This window comes from Anguilla anguilla, chromosome 11 (assembly GCF_013347855.1).
Source record: "Anguilla anguilla isolate fAngAng1 chromosome 11, fAngAng1.pri, whole genome shotgun sequence".
Classification (NCBI taxonomy): domain Eukaryota; kingdom Metazoa; phylum Chordata; class Actinopteri; order Anguilliformes; family Anguillidae; genus Anguilla; species Anguilla anguilla.
The window spans coordinates 9,715,182-9,735,883 of NC_049211.1; the positions used below are offsets into that span (position 1 = coordinate 9,715,182).

The 20,702-nt window shown below is 43.9% G+C and overlaps 1 protein-coding gene across 1 annotated transcript in view; it reads right to left on the reverse strand.

Moving 5' to 3' along the window:
* Positions 1–20,702, reverse strand: part of LOC118207560 (MORN repeat-containing protein 1-like) — a 70,785-nt gene that overhangs the window by 38,349 nt on the left and 11,734 nt on the right. The window contains exons 9-11 of the mRNA XM_035381257.1: positions 20,254–20,380; positions 19,749–19,942; positions 7,984–8,049 (exon numbers count right to left, since the gene is read on the reverse strand). Of these exons, the coding sequence (XP_035237148.1) occupies positions 7,984–8,049; positions 19,749–19,942; positions 20,254–20,380 (387 nt within the window). The remainder of the gene's footprint in view (positions 1–7,983; positions 8,050–19,748; positions 19,943–20,253; positions 20,381–20,702) is intronic.

The following is a 20,702-nucleotide window of genomic DNA, read 5'->3' on the forward strand; positions in this document are numbered from 1 at the left end:
TCGGGCAGAGAACCATTACATTTGCGCTCTCCTCTCATATCAGGGACTACGGACAGGAGGAGCGAGCTGTACAAAAAAATAATAATACCGAACTCTACACGCTCTGCTTCGTGCCGCCTTGTTCCAGCCTGACGGAACCAACGCAGACTGCGGGACTGTGGGTACTCGTTCTGAAAACACAGAACGGCAGAATGGGAAGAGAGAGAGAGAGAGAGAGGCGGAAATAAGACGTGTGTTTTCACATGCCCACGGCATTACGCGCACCAGGGCTTCGCTCCTTGTTTGCACAACTGAAAGGCCTCCACGTGAGGTTTTACGTCATGTCCACGTAATGTCCCTGGGTCCTCAAAGGAGACATAATTGTGACAAAAAAAAAAATGAAATAAAATAATTATATATATATATATGTATGTGTGTGTGTGTGTGTGTGTGTGTGTGTGTGTATTATATATATCATGCATATATATATATATATAATGAAAAAACTTCTGATTATCTGAAAATAAATTGGATATAGTTCCGGTTATTTCTCTACCACGGAATAGAAGAACGCATTACTTGACTGTGAGCGTGTGATGGGAATTTTAAGAAACCTGCGGAAGACGATGTGCCATTTGTCAGTCCCTGGCATTCATGCCTCGCTTTTATGCCCCGAAAGAATGGCGTCGGGATGAGAAAGCGAGGTGCGGGGGGCTGGTGATGAAAACCATATTCTAATTTCGCCCATTACTTTCCCGCCCAGCCCGGAACCGCTCCCCGACGCAGCAGTGTATTCTGCTCAGCCTGACAAGTCCCTCGCACTCGTCTAATAGACATAAACGACCCGTCAAAGCCTTAACAAATGTACAGAAGACGCACACGCGGAATTCAAATGATCCTGCGGGCTCTTTAATTTTGCGAGGACTAATTAGGTTTTGCGAGTGGCGGCGTTTTTTTTTTTTTTTCCCCTGCGTACTGGAACACCGTCTCGCGTACAGCGTAAACGCAGGAAAGTTCGCTCATTTCACTTGATGATCTTTGTTGTCATCCAGACAATCTTTGATCTCTGACAGAGCCGATTTAGCTGAGAGGAATGGGGGGGGGGGGGGGGGGGGGGGGTGAAGGATGACAAGATGATCCTTCTCAGGAGCAAGACAATGTTGACATAGCTGCTCACAGCTTGTCCTGGATATTGAAGCACCCTAAAACATCCGTCCATCCATCAATTTTCTATACACGCTTATCCTAGGCAGGGTTGTGGAGGGGGGTGCTGGAGCATATCCCAGCATGCATTGGGTGAGAGGCAGGATTACAAGGCCACCAATATATCGCAGGCACCCTAAGACATTGGAATCAAAACTGTTAAAAATGCCATTTAATACCCATTACCATACAACAGACACAGGAAAGGGGGGAAGTGATGGACACATGTAGCCGAAAAGCTTGCTTCCAGCACAAAAGCTGTTAGAAACCTTCAAGGTTAATACAGTGCTGTAAAGGCACCATGCCACTTCAGAGATGGCAGGAATTTGCCCTCCTAAGAGCCCAGATGCTAATTCAGTGTCGCAGAATTGGTAAACACAACCTCAAATGTGGAATGAAGATGTGAACCTTGAACACCATTTAATTATTAAAACACATTTGTGGCTTGCTACGAGGTCAGAATTATCTCACCTAAATTGTTCAGGTGCAATATGTTTTAGTCAGAAGCTTTAGCCAGACACCAGTTAACTGGTAAAAACATTATCATGATCTAAGAATTGTACTGAGCTATCAACAATATCACATAATTTGAAGAGACAGCGCTGACGGCAGCCTGGTGACTATATGGCACAATGATTAAAGCTGAATGCTACTGCATTTTAAATAGCATTATAGATCAATACACTTTATTTTTAAATTATTCTTTATAGTTATTGCCCTACGATAGACTGGCAGCCTGTCCAGGGTGAATTCCTGCCTCTCTCCCAATGCCTGCTGGGATAGGCTCCAGCACCCCCCCCCACGACCCTGCCCAGGATAAGCGGGTATAGATAATGGATGGATGGTTATTGAAAATGTACATCAAAAATTAAACAACCAGCAAGTATGCTACAAATATAATAACATTTAAAACTGCACTGTGCTCTGAAGGGTAACTGCAGGTCACAAACTAACCACTACTCATAAATGTGCATATGTATGATCTCTAATAAATAAACAGATTTTAATGGGTCTCTACTGTATATTAATTTTCCCTAATGTCTGCCTAACAAACGCCGTTTTAACCCTGTGTAAGGCTTCAGATCTTTGAAGTCCCTGCAAGTGCACTATTAGAGAAATTTAAAATTCTTTGCATAATTGCTGTAACTATATTTATTTGTTGGCGAAAAAATAACACATAAAACAAAGAAAACTGAACAGAGGAAATGACCACCTGTTCAGTCTAGAAAGTTCTACTGAAAGGGAAGGTGTCTTTTCAATTTGTCAGTTTGACTTCCCGCCCCCCCCCAAAAAAAAAAAAGCGTCTAATAAATCCTGAAGCGCTGTGGAATCTTGCACTTGCCACCTCATTTGCCACAAGGACACACCGGTATTAAATCACATTAGCATTAGATTAGCCACAGTCTCTGCGAGGTTTGACCAACCGGGGGGGGGGGGGGCAGTAAAATGAATCGAGGGTGTGGAGGAAGGCAGCAGGCTCCCTTCAGCAGTTGCAAAAACACGCTCCATTAATTTCAGCACTAAATGCCCCCCCCCCCCCCCCCCCCCCACACCGACTTTAATTTTGTCCTTTGCAATAAAAGACTGAATGCCCAGGACACCGCTCTCCCCCCCCCCGTCTAGCCCCGCCCCCCCACCTTTCCCCGTCAGATTCTGTGTCATTAATGCTTGTTAGGAGGGCGTGAGCTATACTTCACTGTACAATGCATAATATGCCCGGGCCTGCCAATGTATTGAATTACTGGACTGTAATTACATCCCTGCCCTGTTAACATGTTTAAGTGGAGGGAAGTGAATTTTAGAAAAATTACAGCTTCCTCGGACCCATTTCTCTTCTGAGGAAAAAGGCGACAGCCAGCAATGGACGCAAAGGACGCAGTGATATACGATACGACATGCAATAAACTACATGTACACAGACTCTACGTACAGCACGTGCACGCATATAGCGTCCCATGCTAACGACGGAAAACAACACACCTGACCGTGGCTCCAGTTCACAGGGGTTCACTTGACAATGTGCCAGACCATTACATTACATTACATTACATTACAGGCATTTGGCAGACGCTCTTATCCAGAGCGACGTACAACAAAGTGTATAACCATAACCAGGAACAAGTATGACGAAACCCCTAGAGAGAAGTACCGGTCCAAGTACAGGGAACAACCGCATAGTTCAACCTGGACCCTGGTGGTTAAACTGATTAACACTAACAACGAGAACGGCAACAACGCAATCTATGGAAAAATAAAAATAAATAAAAATACAAGTAGTCGTTAAGACTGGCGCATCAACTAAGTCACCTATTAAACAGCTGCCTAGTTACAACCCTAAGTTTAGTCATTTACAGGGGGGGAAGGGATGGGGAGAGGTGCAGCCTGAAGAGGTGGGTCTTCAGTCGTCGTTTGAAATGGGTCACAGTCTCAGCTGTTCTGACCTCCACAGGGAGGTCATTCCACCATCGTGGGGCCAGAACAGAGAGGAGACGTGTTCTGGAAGTGCAGGTGCGAAGAGGGGGAGGTGCTAGGCGTCCTGAGGTAATGTCAGACCAGTGTTAAAAGCTTCGATCTGATATTGAGATTTCGCAACACAACGGTGCATGTCATCAGGGCCGTAGCAATGACAGTCCCTTTGGTGGTGCCTAAGTAAAAATGAAAATGACAAGTGTATTCAGTTATTCCTCTCCATACTTATATGTTTATAATATTTTTTAATTTTGTCATCTTCCTGTATTTATGACATGATGGAGGATGATAGAAATTGAATTCCAGGGAAAAACAGAAGTGATTTTTTGCCCCATTAGTGTAAGTAATTAAAAAAGCAGCTAATGACTACAGTAAGAGAGAGAGAGACGGAAAGAGAACGTGCGCATTTTCAGGATTTAGAGCCACAGCTAGAGTTAATTTAGTAAAAAAAAAAGAAAAAAAAAACATTATTTCCACGCTGAGCTGCTTAAACAGTCAGATTTTGTAAATAAAAATGGGCCTACCTCTTTGAACAGAAAAAGAGACAATAGGTTCACATGAGCCAAACAACCGTGTATATTTTACTCATATAAATATGAGCAGAGCAAATACAGTGTCTGGCTGTCTGGCTCACCTTCGCCTCCTCCCCTTTTCCTGCAGGCTTCTCCCCGCCGCTGCGATTTTCGGACGGACCTGCACACGCGGCGGAAAGGCGCCGGAGCGCAGGGTGATAACGTCCCGGAGACGGATCGTTAAGCAGAGTTAATGACAATCTGTCTTCAGCCGCGCAAGACGCCGCGCATCTCAATAACACCGCCGCCGCCGCCGCCGCCGCGGTGTCCTCTCCCGCCAGCCCCGCCAACGACAGGAAGGTGCCCCGAGTTCTAAGGTTCAAGGTTTAGGGTTTGTTTTTTATTTAAGAAAGGGACAATGCACATTAATAAACACGAGAACTTAGATGCACCCATGCAAATGTGCCAGATTTAGCCATGCAGGCTAATTTTCATCGGTAGTCCCTGGGCAGGTTGATGGTTTAAGGAACATAAAAGAGCATACTACATAACACATAAGCACAGACAAATGAGTAAAAAAAAAAAAAAAAAAGCAAACATTGACAAAAAAAGCATCACAAGCAGCATACAAGAACATACAAAACACATAAACGGCAAATCCCCCCCCCAACCCCCGCCCCCCACCAGACTGGCTGGGTGTTAAATTGAAGGCGAAAGCAACGCCGTTGTCGGTGAGTTAAAGCCTGCACCGATAAACAATCTTCCACATCTACGGCGCACATCGCCATGGTTTGACTTCCATCAGCAAGTACATTCAACAGAAATGTGCACCGCGCGAAAAAAAGTAAGGGAGAAAACGTTGGTACCACTCCGATACGGGCAGTACCACTTCTCATTCCCTCCCGATATCTGACGTTCGCCTGACTTCAAGGGAACGGCATTATCACGTTTATTACGAGATCTAAGGGAAGATGCCGGAACACCTACAGACGACGCGGGGCGCAGGCTGAAGAAGACCCCCCCCCCCCCCCCCAGGGACGAGATGAAACAACCCTGATTGATTTGGTCTGGATCACGTCTGCACCCTCGCCTCGTAAATCCAAGGCCAAAGCCCCCAGATAGTTTCGATGATCAATAAAACATAATTGGATTTTTTCTTCACATATTTGAGCAGATGTATTATAAAAACCAGATGGAGAAACTGTAAATTCTGTGTTTTAAAAGTCCAACAATGGCACTTCCTGTAAATAAGGAGGCTTGTGTCAGCTCGAATCCACCAGGCACAATCTGACCCCTACAGCCACCATGTACATGTACAATATACAAATACTCCTGCATACATCTGTAACACCCTCTACATGGGTTTTTTATTTCTACTGTACCTGAAGGAAGAAAGTATCATCTCATCTGCATTCTACACACTGTGAGTAAAGCTCAGATTCTCTATTGTTGATGGCATCTGCCTCCCTCTCTCTTCCATCGTAAGCTTTGTTTAGAATCAGCAGCGCCGCAGGAGAAATGCCAGACCTGGCTCGCCGCGGTATTTCACCGAAAAAAAGACATATTTAAGGGGCGGAGGGAGACACAAAAACAGCTCATATTTTCAGAAATTTGTGAGGCATTACTCACTCCATATGCTCACTGTAAATCTCTAAATGTTAATGGTAATGAGGGATTGCATTAAACGGCGTTCCATGTAGATCTCGAAGCAATTGGTGTGTGCGTACGTGTGTGTGTGTGTGTGTGTGTGTCTCACTGCAATAAGCACCAATATGTACATAGCCCAATATTGGCTGATGCACAGCAGCCATTTTTTGCCAGAGCATCACACATATCAGATACATTGTGAGAATGGTGGGAGGCAGGGATTTATTTATTTATTTATTTATTTAAACATCACTCGGTGTGCGCGTCTCAGGAACAACCTCTCAAGACCTGCGTGTCCGCGGTGCGCGATTTTTGTTTGCCGCTAGAGTAAACCTCCTTTTATCCGGATCATTTAATCCCCCGTTTTCGAGGAGGAAAAACTCATCAATTAGGACTCGTGAAAAGAGAACGAGCCGAGCGAGGGAACAGGAGCGGACTGCCTCCGAAGTCTGGGCAGAAGATAATTAAGTGAGCATGACGCTCTCAGACTGTAATGATGTCCTTTTTATTTATTTAATTATTTGTTTATTTAATTATTTATTTATGTATTTATTTATTTATATATTTATTTCTGTTGGGAAAGTTAATGAGGAACCCCCCAACCCCCACTCCCCCAATTGCCCAACCCTCACTCTCTCCCTCTGGGACAAACCTGAGAAGGAGAGGCTTCTGGGACCCTATTAGGAGGGCTGAGGAGGAGGCAGGAGAACATTAGGGTAGGCTCAGCCTTCTCGCCTGGTTCGGGGAGGGGTGGGGGGGGGGGGGGGGCAGACGAGCCGGGCGAGGCGGTTAACGAGGCGGCCGCGGCGGTCGCCACGGCGGCCCTGACCTTCGCCGCTCCAGCCGCGCGCGTAGCGCGATGAGAGCCGGCGCGTCGCGGGTTGCCAATTCCGCTCGACTGACGCTTCCCCCGCTTCCCTTTCAGCTCCACCGCAGCCTCGCAATCAGACAGCGCGGTGAGGAGGAGAGACAGACGCACACATTCTACAGCATCTCCCCCCCGCAGTCCTACCGCTGCATCATGCATTAAAAAGCCGCCCCTTATTCCTCATTTATCTGACCGTCATTAACTCCAATCACCGCTCTGTTAAAGCTCTGCGGGACAGCCCAGGCTGATATTACTGCAAACCGACAAAAGCCTTATATGTTGAAGCATACATTTTATATTACATGTAACCAGAGCATTGATATTCCATTCATTTTTCTAAAAGGTATGATGTATTTGTTTTAAATATAAATATTGCTGTTAGGAAGAGGGAGCAGGTGCTGTGCTTCACACCCCCCCCCACCCCCCCCCCCAGCCTCAGATGGCGAATTCAGGTGGGACGCTGACTGCACCCCACAGGCCGGCTCCGCCCGTGTCCCAGGTGCCCGCGGGAGGCGTGGCCCGCGAGCTGTGAGCGCCGCTCGGCGTTCGGCGCCGCGGTGGAGCCGTCCCACACAGCCACCACCTCCTCCACCTCCTCCACCCCCTCCTCGAGGCGCGGTACCGCCGAACGCATAAAAAAGGAAAGAGAAAAGAAGAAAAAAAGGCAGCCGCCGCCGCCATCGCCGTCGCCGCCGCATTATAATTCAATTATCACACAGGAGCTCCGCGCGCCCAGGTCTCCGCGCGAGGTTCCGCGGGCCAGCGATAAATAGTCAGGGCTTCCCGGAGTCTGCCTCTCCGAAAGGGGTAATTTACAACGCGCGGGCCGGCCCTGCCTTAAGCTTATATTACCCATTCGGAGAATGTCCCCCCCGCCCCCTCCCCCAGTCCCCCCCACCCCCCCCCGGGCAGCTGGCGCTACGGCGGGGCAGGTGTGCAGGAAATTTCATGCGTTCGATTCGGCGCGGTGCGATTCACGGAAACGCCGCACCGGACGGCTAAGCGTCCGTGTCACGTTCGGCAGGAGGGGAGCAGGTAATTGTTGATCACGGAAGCAGATAGCCTTTGCTCAGGCGGCTATAAATCACCCCCGTGCGTTGAAATGAAGTCGGTTTCATTGTTTATGCCATGCTGGTCTTAACTAGCATTCAAACCATGCACAGGCACTCCTTATTTGTGCTTGGATCACACACAAAAACACACTCTGCTTGTATTCACTTAAACCAACATTGATATTTCGCACTGTGCACAGCTGTACAGTAGTACTGTGGTGAGAAGCGCACTATGAAAATATTGTGAATTTACCTGAAAACGACTCAATGATAGAGGTGGATCCCCCATTTTCAGACTGGTCTCCACATCCTGTCTTGCCTACGAAAAGGAGGAACATATGAAGAAAGTGTGGGTCAGATGATGTACACTTGAGCACCGAATAAGAAAGACATGACATACTGTATTCATATAATCCCAAATGAAACGATAAGGAAATACCTCACCATCAGGCTAATTGTTACAAATGTTTAAAAAATGGAATTACAAAGCAATGCCATGTTAAGAGGAAATAAGCAATTCAAACTTGTATACCATTCTCCCCCCAAATCTCCTCCTTAAGCACATCATGTGCAGTGTTTAATGCACACAATTTGAAACTGATATACATGATTAGTAGTGTATTGCACAGGCACAGTAACTCTTACATCTATTCTGGATGCCCATGACCAAAAGGCCCAATATGGAAGTCAAGTGAAACAATAAAATCACAAGTTCTGGGTCATATCCAATATCCAAAAAAATCTATATTTGTCAGCTGGCATGTCTAACTTTGTATTGTGGAAGTAGAAGGAAGGGTTGCCATAATACCTTTAATCCAGGCACATGGCTTATGGATTAAAGCACTGCCATATGTGATATTCCACACTACCAAGCACTTAAGCTTGCTAGCTTAAACACCTTTAAACGCTATTTCTATTTTAAACTCTTTTTAACACTTTGTTTGTACGTGTCACACTCAGAATAAATCTCCTTAGAGTTTAAATAAAAGTGATGGTTAAATACATGAATTTTTTCAATAAGGGCTTCAAAATATCTTTCAAAAAATACCCCACAATCAACTTAATTAGCGCTCGGAGGACACCATAAGAGGTAGATGGATCCGGGCCTCTAAACTCAATGTAATTTAGATAAAAAACGTGCGTGAGAACAGGTGGCTGCAAAGAAGCGGAGGTGCACTCCTCCGCTTCAAAGGGCAACAGACAAGGTCATCAGTCTAAAACTGTCCGACTGGATCAGAACCTCCCCGTCCCTTTTAAGCCCGCTGGCCCCAGGTGGTGGGGTTTTGACTGCCCCCCCCTCCTTCCGCGCAGGAGCGAAAAAATCCCGCTGACACAAGACGTTCTCAACCCAACCGTCACAGATCAAAGGCTGCTGCTGCCGCTGCCTTTTTCAGACGTGACTCCACATCCACCGGCGGTCTCCGAGCAGGGCAGGATTCTCTCTCCTCCAGGGTCCCGCGGGGGTTTTACGAGGGGCTAATTAAATAAGGAGCGATCGCGCGCCGTTCGCCAAGTCAAGTGCGGAGACCGGCCGCGTGCGGAGCCGCCGCCCCGCCGCCCCGCCGCCCCGTCCGCGCGGCGCCTGCGGGGGGTCAGGAAACCCGCCATCGCCGCGCCGCCGCCGCCGCGACAAATGAGGGTAACGGGGGGAGGAGGAGGAGGAGGAGGAGGAGGACCCTCCCCTTCCGCGCCATTGAGAATTTTTTTCCTGGAAACGCAAGGTGCTGAATTCTAAGCTTCAAAATCCTTCAGAACAGGAGAAAATCTCCCCCAAATCCAAAGGACAGCTGAGAATGTTTGCCAAAGGGAATCGTCGATTCTACCCCCAAAATGGAGGACGGAAAACTACATGCCAGGCAGCTGCTAGAGTGGACTAGATAAGTTTGACTGATAATTTTAAAAAATACTCACATGAGCCATGACTTAATGTCTGCATACAACTAAGAGAACATAAAATGTAGTCGATTTAAAAAAGAATCAAAACATACCTGCCTTTTTGTGCTAAATCAAAGTCAATGTTTACATCTGCGAAACACAACCTTAGGAAGATATTACATAATGGAAAAAAATGAGTTCATTAAAGCATAGATTAATAAATAAATAAAATTATTTACAAAATGGAAAAACAAGAGCCTTTTGTAGCTTGTGCCTGTCAGAGAATGGACCAGACAACAAGCTTGAAAAACTCTCACTCACACACGTACTCGCATGCACATGCACTCGCACATGCGCACATGCACACACACACACACACTCACACACACACACATACAGTACACGCACACACATGCACACACACACACACACTCACACACACACACATACAGTACACGCACACACATTCACACTCGCACACACACGCACACACACACACACACAGCCAAACACAAGCTCCAAGTACAAGATGATGTAATGGCATGAGATAAAAACCAGGGCTTATCAATAGCCAGTTCCTACAGAACGTGAATTATGTATTTCCAGACCAAGATCACAGAATTAACCATACATACGCGTCACCGTACATATATTTTGTTGCATTTGTTAGTTTTTCATTTTACTCGAAATTAGTTTTGACACGAAAAGAAAACGTCTTGAACCTGTTCTCGTCTTTGTGCTGCCTACAGTTTATCGTTGCACAAGAGATTTTAATAAAGACGCAAACATAACGGTAATTTTGCATAAACAACACCATTTGGTTATGCATAAAACATTGCCTGGACAAGGTCAACTTTGTCTGGGTTTGTTACAGAGTTTGCATTTGTTTGGACCTGATTGCCACAGTCCATGCAGTTTATTTAAACAGTTTATTTTACACCAGGGCAGCCCAACCCTGTTCCTGGAGAGCTACCACCATCATGTAGGTTTTCATTTCAACCCTAATCTAGGACACCTGATTCTTCTAATTGGGAGCTCAGCAACATCTCCAGCGGTTGAATGAGGTGTGCTTTGTTAGGGCTGGAGTGAAAACCCACCGGGAACTAGATCTCCAGGAACAGGGCTGGGCAGCCCTCGATTTACACCTTCTAGCAAGATATTTTTAAGGACGGATGTGTACTGTGTGTACACCGTAGACCCACGTGAGACTGAGAAGTGTATGCACGAAACGCCAGAATGCGCTTCCCGAATGCGGCGTACCATAGTTTTTTGAAGCAAATCTACGCACGGGGCTTTCTTCTGTTCTGTCGCTGCAGGATCGATTGGTCTTGGTCGTCTCTCTCGGGACAAAAAAAATCCCCCCCGAGGGAAATGACTGCACTCCCATCCGTGAACTTTGCACTTGTGTGGTTTCCTTCCAACTCACTCTGTATAAGAGCATCTGTGTAACGTCATGTAATGAGAGGGCAAGCCAAGCCATGGGAAAATGGGTCCAGCACCATTACGAAACACCGTTTTCTTTTCCAGCTATGTGTTCACTACCTGGATGTGTCTTTCCAATACACTGGAGCGCATCACTGTTAAAACGACAAGCACTCGTATTGTTGACCTTATAGTAGTGTCTCATCTCTAGGAGCAAGCGTGCATGAAAACAGGTACACTGCAATGACAGGTTAACTAACGGGAAACAGAGTTTATCAATTACAATTCATTCATCCGAACTTCATTGTTTCATTTTGCTCTCTCTCTGCTTTTGCTTATCAAGAAAGAAATGCCACTGCAGACGACAAAAACAAACAATATTTACAGTGCATCTACACCTATTTTTACAAAATGGCTTGACTGCTTTGTAACAGCTGAGAAACCACAATTTTACTGTAAGTGTTACGACATTTTATCCTTTTAGAGTAAAATGCAGGCAAAAACCGAGTCAGACGTATGGTGCCTTACAATTTTACACTGTTAAATATTCTTAAAGGAATACCTGGAGGTGATACGGACATGCGGATGCACTGCATCGATTAAAAACACTTGTCTTGTATATTACTTATTTAAGCCAAAATGTGTTTCAGGAAAAGATGGCATGAAATCCAGAGTGCAATATACTACAATCAATGGTGCGGAGCATACTATAAGTAAAACTAGCATCATTACATGGAATTTTAATATCTTAAATGTTTTTTTTTTAAATATCGTCACCTATTTTCTCTGAATGCGATTTAATATGGCAACACACAGTAAACACCATTATCCTTAGGTAACAGGAAGCACTTAGTGCAAAATGGTCCTTTCTGAATGGATGGTCTTCCTCACTCATAAAAGGATCCTCTTAAGCACATAGCCCGCTCCACTATGAATAGTGTACTGTAACACATAATTCAACCTTGACAAGTAACATGAAGCTAAACTCTGGTCAGAAACACATTTGAGGTCAAGAAGCAAGTGCCTGGTACATGCAATTAATAATGCATAATTTCCATTGGCTTATAATTACAAGGATGTTCAAATGTGTTGGATAAAGTCGTTTTTTTAATCCTTAAAAAGGGCATTTTTCATCACAAACCACTGAGCAGAGCATCTGAAAATACTGACCAGAAAGTGTGACTGGAGTGGTAGTGCAGCATAATAGTTAGGTAACTGGGCATGCAACCTAAAGGTTGCGGGTTTGATTTTCAGCTGGGGTTCAGCCATTGTGCCCTTTGCGAAAGACGCCTAAATTTCTTCATTAAAATATCCAGCCATATAAATGGCTGTATTTAAAAAAACCTAGTCTGCATTAGCTGCTCTGGATAACAGTATCTTTCAAATACCATAATATACGTGTAAACAGACATTTGCAATTGCAGAATATCAGACACAATATACAGTAGGACAAGTATGAAATGCTTTTTGAAATACAAACTGTGTGCAGAATGCCTTGGTCTCTCTGTGCCTTTTTAAAAAATAAATTGGATGAACTGGTTGCATCCCAGCTTGGGCACGTCAGGAAGCTTCTTTGTTAAATAAATAAAGAACTATAAAAGGGAATTAGATGAGCTTTAGAACAGTCATTCTTAGGGGTGTGACAGCCCATCTGAATATTACATCATGGCTTTCCTGCCAAGTACACAACTGTTAACACTCCAGACAGCGGGAACATGGCCACTTTCATCTTCTCCACGTGAGATGCGTACAGTCTCGTTAATGGAGACCAATATGAAATATTTATTACCCTGCATCCTGTCGAGTTAATTGTTTCAAGCACTGTGAGAGATCCCGACAAGGCTAGGCACTGCATGCTAGCAGGAAGGTTAAAACAGCTTTAACCTGAAAGCAGGTAACAGGTATTCAGATGAGAGTGATGACTCTGATGACAATTAGATCTGTTCCTCTGCTTTGTTCTCTATCTGCAGGTACACACATTTAATAAAGCCTACAAAATGGCTCTGCTTATTCCAAACGTAGCCTACGGTGAACAATTCCACCTTAATACACCTCGACTACAAAGGACGCGCTTCCCTGTGGTACTATGTATCACATAACAGGCCTAAATGTAAAAATGTATATGATATTCAACTATAACATTGTACATAATATTCAACAAATTAAATCTGTCTGATTAATCCAACTGTCAAATAACTGTTAAAAATAACATTGACAAAGGAGTTCATCAAAATAAGGGATCCTACCTCTTAATTTAGACTGTAATAAAAGTCAGGAACATTTCTTGTGCACCTATGCATTGCATTCGCCATACAAATCCTCAAGAACAACCCATTAAATTAACCTATGTCCTGTATAATTAACCACTGTAATGATCCGTGAGCTATGCAATATTGTTAAGATTACTCCAATCACACAAGCAGAAAGGAATACAGAAATATGCATGTTGTTTAGTATGGTATGTTCTGCTTCTACAGAAGAGAAAAGACAGTCACAGCTGCAACCAGGCCCATGTGAATTGGTTGATTAAAAGCTGGCATATAGTGCATGACATAAATACATAAAATTGCATAATAGCTATGAAGTGTAAACACTGTAAACTCTAAAATGTGTCACATTCCTTCATTTACCAGTGGTTGATAAAGGAAAACCATATGGCTTTTCTTCATATATGTTCCACTTTGATGAGTCTGTTACTTAAGTAATTGCTCAATTCAGCTTATTGCTGATTACAATACAATGGTGCATTCACTAACATTCATTTCCATAATGATACTAGTGGATAGTATGGGAAGTTCACAAAATGGCCGTTATGCTGGTGTGTCTGTCTGAAACTTGTCTTCACTCCTCACGTGTGCGGAAGCTTTGAATTGTGTAAGCATTCTGGACCTTGGCATCCTCAGTGGAACAGAGCTAATCATTGTGTGTGTATTTTGAGGAAAGGTCCAGGTAGAGGCCGGAGGGAGGAACTTAATTCTATTCTATCCCGTTTTGTCTTATCCCATTTTATTATTTTATTATTTTACATTGTATTCTATCCCATTTTATTTGTCTATATTGTATCTATTTCGTGTTATATTGTTTTATTCTATATTTTCCTGTTTTAACTGTTTATTATTATTATTATTATTTCCTTGGTGTGAAGCACTTGGGGCTGCTACTGCTGTATGAAAGGTGCTGTATAAATAAAGTTCATTATTATTAAAGTTTATTAATAAATACGCTTTCCCGTGGAGCCACTCCTCTCCCACTAAGGACTGAAGGAAGGAGGTCGCCCAAAGAACTGCGAAAGGAGGCAAGGGTCGCCAGCTCTGGAATCGCACGATGGACCCGCGCACTTCCTGTTGACCAGGAAGTAAATGGAGAAGAACCCTCTGCACTATTTTTTTTTTAGGGCTTGAGGCATTCTGAAAGGTCTGAGTGAAAGGTGGGAGTTTGGGTCATGGGGGTGACATGGGGGTCAGCATATAGGCATACCCAAGGGAAACCATAAACAAGTTAGCAGAGGTGGAGTGCTTTGAGTACCAGTCCCTGTATCTCCTTGTAAGGGAGTGACCCTTGCCACTGCTGGGGCTGGGGCTGGGGCTGGGGCTGGGGGTGGGGGTAGGGTTAGGGGTGTGGCCAGAGGTATTGCCAATCAATCAATTTTTAGTTTTTACTATTGGGAGGCTGGGTGGGGCCAGAAGTATTGTCCATCAATCAATCTTTGCTCTGCATTATTGGGGGTGGGGGGAAGGCCCAGAAGCACCGTCAATCAAACGATCAATCACTATTCCGCATAACTCCATTTGCAAGCAGGATGATAGACATCACTCCACACAGCACATTTTACATAGAGAAAAAAAACCCAATGCATTGGGGGAAAAAAACTGGAAAATGATTCCCTGACCCCTTGAATAAAAAATGTTTGAGCTGAACTCTAGTACAATACGGAAGGCAGAGGGGAATTGCAAAGGAATACAACAAACAGATGGGAAAACCGGCCTGTGCTTTCAAGGTTGAGCGAAGGGTTCAGGTCCAGTTCTAAATATCATTTTCAGTAATGGCACGTGTGGAGGGTATCAGGAGACTGTGAGAGGGTCTTTAGCAGGGGTCTAAAGAGGGTTTCTTTACTACCGGAAGATCTGCAGGTGGATTTTTGAACACTTATCAACAACAAAACCTCTCTTTGACATTTATTTGCCTCTGCTCTTTCACACAAATGTACCTCTTTCCGGCATTCTCATTGGTTTGACTACTCATAGGTCAGACTTCACTTAATTAATGCGGTATCCAACAATTTACATTATTTGACGTAACCAATGATTTGAATGATTTCATCAATCTAGGCGTTTGTGGAATTGGTAGCCTAAATAGGTGGGCGAAGCACAGTTTGGGTCTTAAAAACAGCACAGGTGAGTGGTCTTCAGTCACAGCTCATTGACTGCAACAGGCAGCCTCAATGATACACACTGTGTGTGCACTGACTTCTATGGTTGGCTGGTCTGAGAAGCCCAGATTTTCTCAGTGAAAAATAACTCCTGCCCACCAGCATTACAGTGTGGTATTTGTGCTCACAGAGCTACGTACGTGGGAGACTTGGCAGGAAAGGAGGTAAACTACAGAAACAATCAAGTGGCCATTCTCAAACGTAATTACATCTGCAAAATGCAGGTAAAAAAATGCCAATAGGCAAGGGGTGGCTGACTGCCAAATTTAGCAAATCCTGTTGTAAGTCAGTATAAATTTGTACACTTCATATTATATACATGCTGATCGTGACTTACGTCTACAAATCATTGTTTATTTTTGTGTCTATGTTTTTTCTCAATACTCAATTTGAGCTTACAATTTTTTTCTATTTGTGAACTGTGCTGTGCGGTGGAGGGTGGATGGGGTAAAGTTTGCTGTGTCATTGATATTTTGAATGTAAGAAGTGTGAAACATAATACGAAGAATTTCGCCAAAAACTCGTTCAACTTGAACACCCCCAACACACGAGCGAAACTGGGCCACAGCACTGCTTTTAGACTCCTAGGAAAACCCTCAACCCTCGTACCCACAACAATTTTGATGAGGTTGATATTCAATACCCATGTAATATTAATCTTCTGATTCAAACCACAACATATTTTAATCATACCCTTTCACGGTTTAAGGACTGCCTATTGGATTTAAATGCTAAGCAAATGACCGAAGGGCAAGAAAATAAACCTCAGAGTGTGAAATAGAATTATAAATTATGAAAAAAAAAAAACGAAAACGAAAGAAAAAAACTGTTTAGTGGTGATCCTTCAGAAACAGAATAAAACAGCGTAGTTTTCCAAACGCAACCTCGCCTTACTGTACGGACGTGGCCTACACACCCACACACCCACACAGCTGCAACGCTACACAGTTCGCTGAAGACCGCACGTACAACTGAACGGATGTGGAACGTCAGTAACAATAAAGCTTGCCGTATAAAAGGGACATAATTAGCTGCGTTCGTTGGAGTGATGCGGGTGAGTCTTTAATGTACAGTGACTGTTCTGCGTTCTGTCACGCTGTCGACATGTGACCTTTCCGACTCGGGCGTGGACATCATACTTGTCAGTCAGCCTCGTCGCTTTGTGAACACCTGTCTTCTTCGCGCCTTTAAAGTAAATATACACTCGCAGTGATCACTGTGCATGCACGCTCAAAATGAGCGCTACAGAGAACAAGGGGAAATTCTGATATTAAAATGAAAACGTTGTGCAATTACTGTGAAGGTGAAACATAAAATGAACTGATATGTAGTATCCTTATAATTATGTACAAATTATTTATTCTGTACACGGAATTGAGAAAAATACAGCATTTGGTCAGAACGGCATATGAAACATGTCTGGCCATCAAGAAGTACCGAACTTCTGTACAAAGACGTATATTGGTTTGATGGTGGAGACAGAAGCACCCGCACATGCCCTTAATAACGTTGTGTTTTAATGGTTTTACGTTATAGGGTACTTCATCCAAGCCACAACAGCTACAGTACGTTAAGGCACCTGAAATTAAGCAAGGACTGTGATCATGAATTGTGAAGATTATATACTTCTCCATAGATGCACACACATCCATGAGCAAGGGAACTCCACATCAAAGAAGACAAAACAAAATCACTACAGTGATCAGAGCATGAATTGCGCTTTTGCTCCATGAAAAGCCATCAACACTACACTTATATACTATAACACCTATTCCTGCATGTATATTTCATAGGTCACCTTAATGATTTGCAAATTGGGAGAGGGGGCGGTATAGAAGGCAATGATAAAACCCCCTCGGTAAATCACCAGGAAGTGATCACCGTGGAAGGTATCAGCCCCTATCATTGCAATGAATAAAACAAATACCCATGACGGTTAATGTACAACCCCCCCAATATATAATGACACACATATTGCGCGAATTGTTTTAAATTCTTTTAAGACTCGCCGCAATCCCTGATTTGTAATTTAAGAGGTCGTATTGTAAAACCTCGCACGTGCGTGAGAGAGAGCGCGCGGAGGAGGAGGAGGAGGAGGAGGACGGGCCGTACGAGAACTGAATTCCAAACGCGGTTCCACGAAGAGCGGATTTTAAACGGCCGCTTAAAGGGAATAATAACAAGTCGCGTTCCTATTCACCGTCTGCCGCGAATAGAGCTATTGCTATTCAAAGGCAAACACCGGTAATGGCAATATTTATATCGTTTGTATTGATTTGATGCAACATCCGTTTCCTCTGTACTCTGTCAAAGCAACGCGTGGGTACCAGCACATGTAAAGAAACAAATAGGTATATTTCTCTTATTGATCCTCATTAATATTGTAATCCTAGATGATTATAAAATGAATAATCGGCTGTTGGCAAGGCAGGTTGTTTTTTTCATGAACAGATTTCTTTCTCGCCCGAGTTGTAAAAACAAAAATAAAAGAGAGAGAGAGAGATCTTTTTGATCGGGAAAGGTACGATCAAAACACGACCTGACAGAGCAGTACTTTGAGACATGAATATGCAAGCAGAGGCTATACCTCGGCACAACTGACAGCTGCTGTTTTTTGCGATACCGGTGTGGGTCCCGAGCGTCTGGACATCCGACACCTGATGAATAATCTCTGGTGAACAACACCTTACGAGCGGGATCAGGTTAAACATGGCGGACGGGCGATATCGTAAACACATTCCCCTGCCAAACGGGCCCGGCTGATGCCAGGAAGGTCAAGCTTTCGGCACGCGTCTGACCCAAACGGTCAGTCCTCACACTCAGATACGTACTGCACGCCCATGGGGGATAAATACCTGGGTAACTCTTTACAATAAGGGCACGTGAATTGGCATTAACTAATGTAGTTGTTAGCATGAATGAATGATGCACAAATACATTAATTAACCATAAAACCATTTAGTTAGCAGTTAACAAATACATTAACTAATGCATTAGTTACATGGTTTTTTAGACATTAGCAAAGCATAGGATAAACTCATAATTAGTTAACCATTAGCAATAAATGTTTTGTTTTTTATTATCCCAATATGAATTGGCATTAATGAATGTAGTTGTTAACATGAATTAATGATCCACAAATACCATTAACAAAGCTGTACAGATTAACTTTTCAGAAGTGAGCAGTTATTATCCACTACAGTACATTAGGCAATGCCAATTCATGTGACTTTATTGTAAAGTGTTACCAAAACTTGTTCCAAATGTGAAATTCCATCCCAGTCAGCTTCATCCTAAACACTCCTGCATTGGTTATGCCTAAAGATTTTGGACGCAATTCAGGAGAGAAATGTGCCATATTTCAAAACAGAAGCACCAACTGGTTCCCTTCCTTTTCCTGCACTCACATATGGAGGAAGCCTAAATATCGAGTCTACCTGAGTGTACTGGATCTAGCACTGGCTACCACAAATGGCCTATTTAGTAATCAAAAAATTATAGCACTAAGATCAGGTATATTCCCTGGTTGGGGCCATTTCTGGAAGGTTACAGGAAAGGATATATATTTGCTTAACTGTGAGACGTGTGAAGTTGAACACTGTGGACAAAGAGCGAGGTAAAGAATCTGTTATTCCCACAGATTTGTTTAATGTTGGGCAAACACATTTAAAGCAAGAATCACAGGATTCTCTTTTAAATGAAACACTAGATTAAAAAAAATCAATCCAATTTAACAGCCTTCCCAGATCTGAGGCTTTAAGAGCTTGCGCCAGTACAGCCACTCAAAGCTCTCTCAGCAGGAAGCAATAAAATAAATAAGTGAATTAGTGTTTACGTGTGTATGTTTGTGTGTGTGTGAGGGGGGTGGATGGTTGTGTGTATGTGCGTAGGGGGGGCTTGTTTGTGTGTGTGTGTGTGTGTGTGTGTGTACCTGTTTTGGAGAGGTTTCTTATGCCTAGGTCACAGTAACTCGATGTTTCCCTAAAGCTCCAAGATCAAGACTGACCTCCCTTCACATCATTCTGCAGTTAAATTATATGAATAAAGGCAGAACATTTCTTTATGACCACTACAGTACAGTAAGTGAAGTAACAACATGAAGTGACGTAACTGCACACTCCGTAGAGTAACTGCAGTCATCTTATTAGTTTGACACCAACCTGCTTTCTAAGGCCATTGGACTGATATTTTGGGTTTCTTTACTAGCACGAAGAGCAGCAAGGAATAACAGAGAAGTCTTTAAAAACGGGAGGAGGGCATGACAAATCCGCCCGGCGACTATCTCCCCTTACCATCCAGGTAGCTTGGGGTGCCCCCTCCGAGTCCCAGGCCGTGTGATCCACTTCCAGACTCCCACTCCCCCTCGGGGGCTGGCGAGTCAGTCTGCGCAAATCCGGATTTAGCCGCGGAGGGGGGGGCCGCGCCTCTGGAGTCCCCGCTTTCAAAGCCCCTCTCCATCAAAGGGTAGCTAATAAACTCAAACCCGCTGCGCGTAAGGAGAGAGAGAGGGGGAGAGAGAGAGAGAGAGAGAACTGACATTTCAGTATCTTGCGCAATTCTGATAAGCTCCCAGTCAACTGATCCCCCCCCCCCATCCACACCCTGCCCCTGCCAAAAGACTGACTACTTCATCTGAACATCGTGGGAGCATGATGTCTTAATGCACAGTCTGCAGTGTTAGCAATTTCCTGAATAGCAGCAAAAGTCAGTCAATGAGAAATTTGATAAATATCTATATAAAGCAGGTGTACAAAAAGCTGCATAATGGTTTGCGTCAAGAGTCTTTCCAGGACTTACAACGGTGTTGGGATAGGTTTCTCCTCCATGTCTTCAATAAGCTTCAACAGGTTTGAGGAAGATGATGTCGGCCTATATCCCGTAAATTTCACTCCAACACAAATCTGTAGAACCCGTCCATTTTCACCTAGAAACATAACAAAATCATTTGTAAAAAAAAAACAAAAAAAAAAATGAAAATGGAAAATGGAAAACACATTTTATTATTTCATTATTTCAAGTCAGCATAGCCGTCAGGAGTTCCTGAAATGCTTGATAAACTGGACAGGGTATCTTTTTTTTTTTTTTAAGTTGATGTTGAAGTAGATTATGTTGGTAATATCTGAGTTCCCTTGGGCCAAGTGCCCTCCCGACTTCAGTTTTCCTTTTACTCTGTGTCACCTCAATCCGCGTTTCCTGCCCATGGTTTCTGAAATAATCCTCATAATGATGGTTCACCCTCTCCCCTC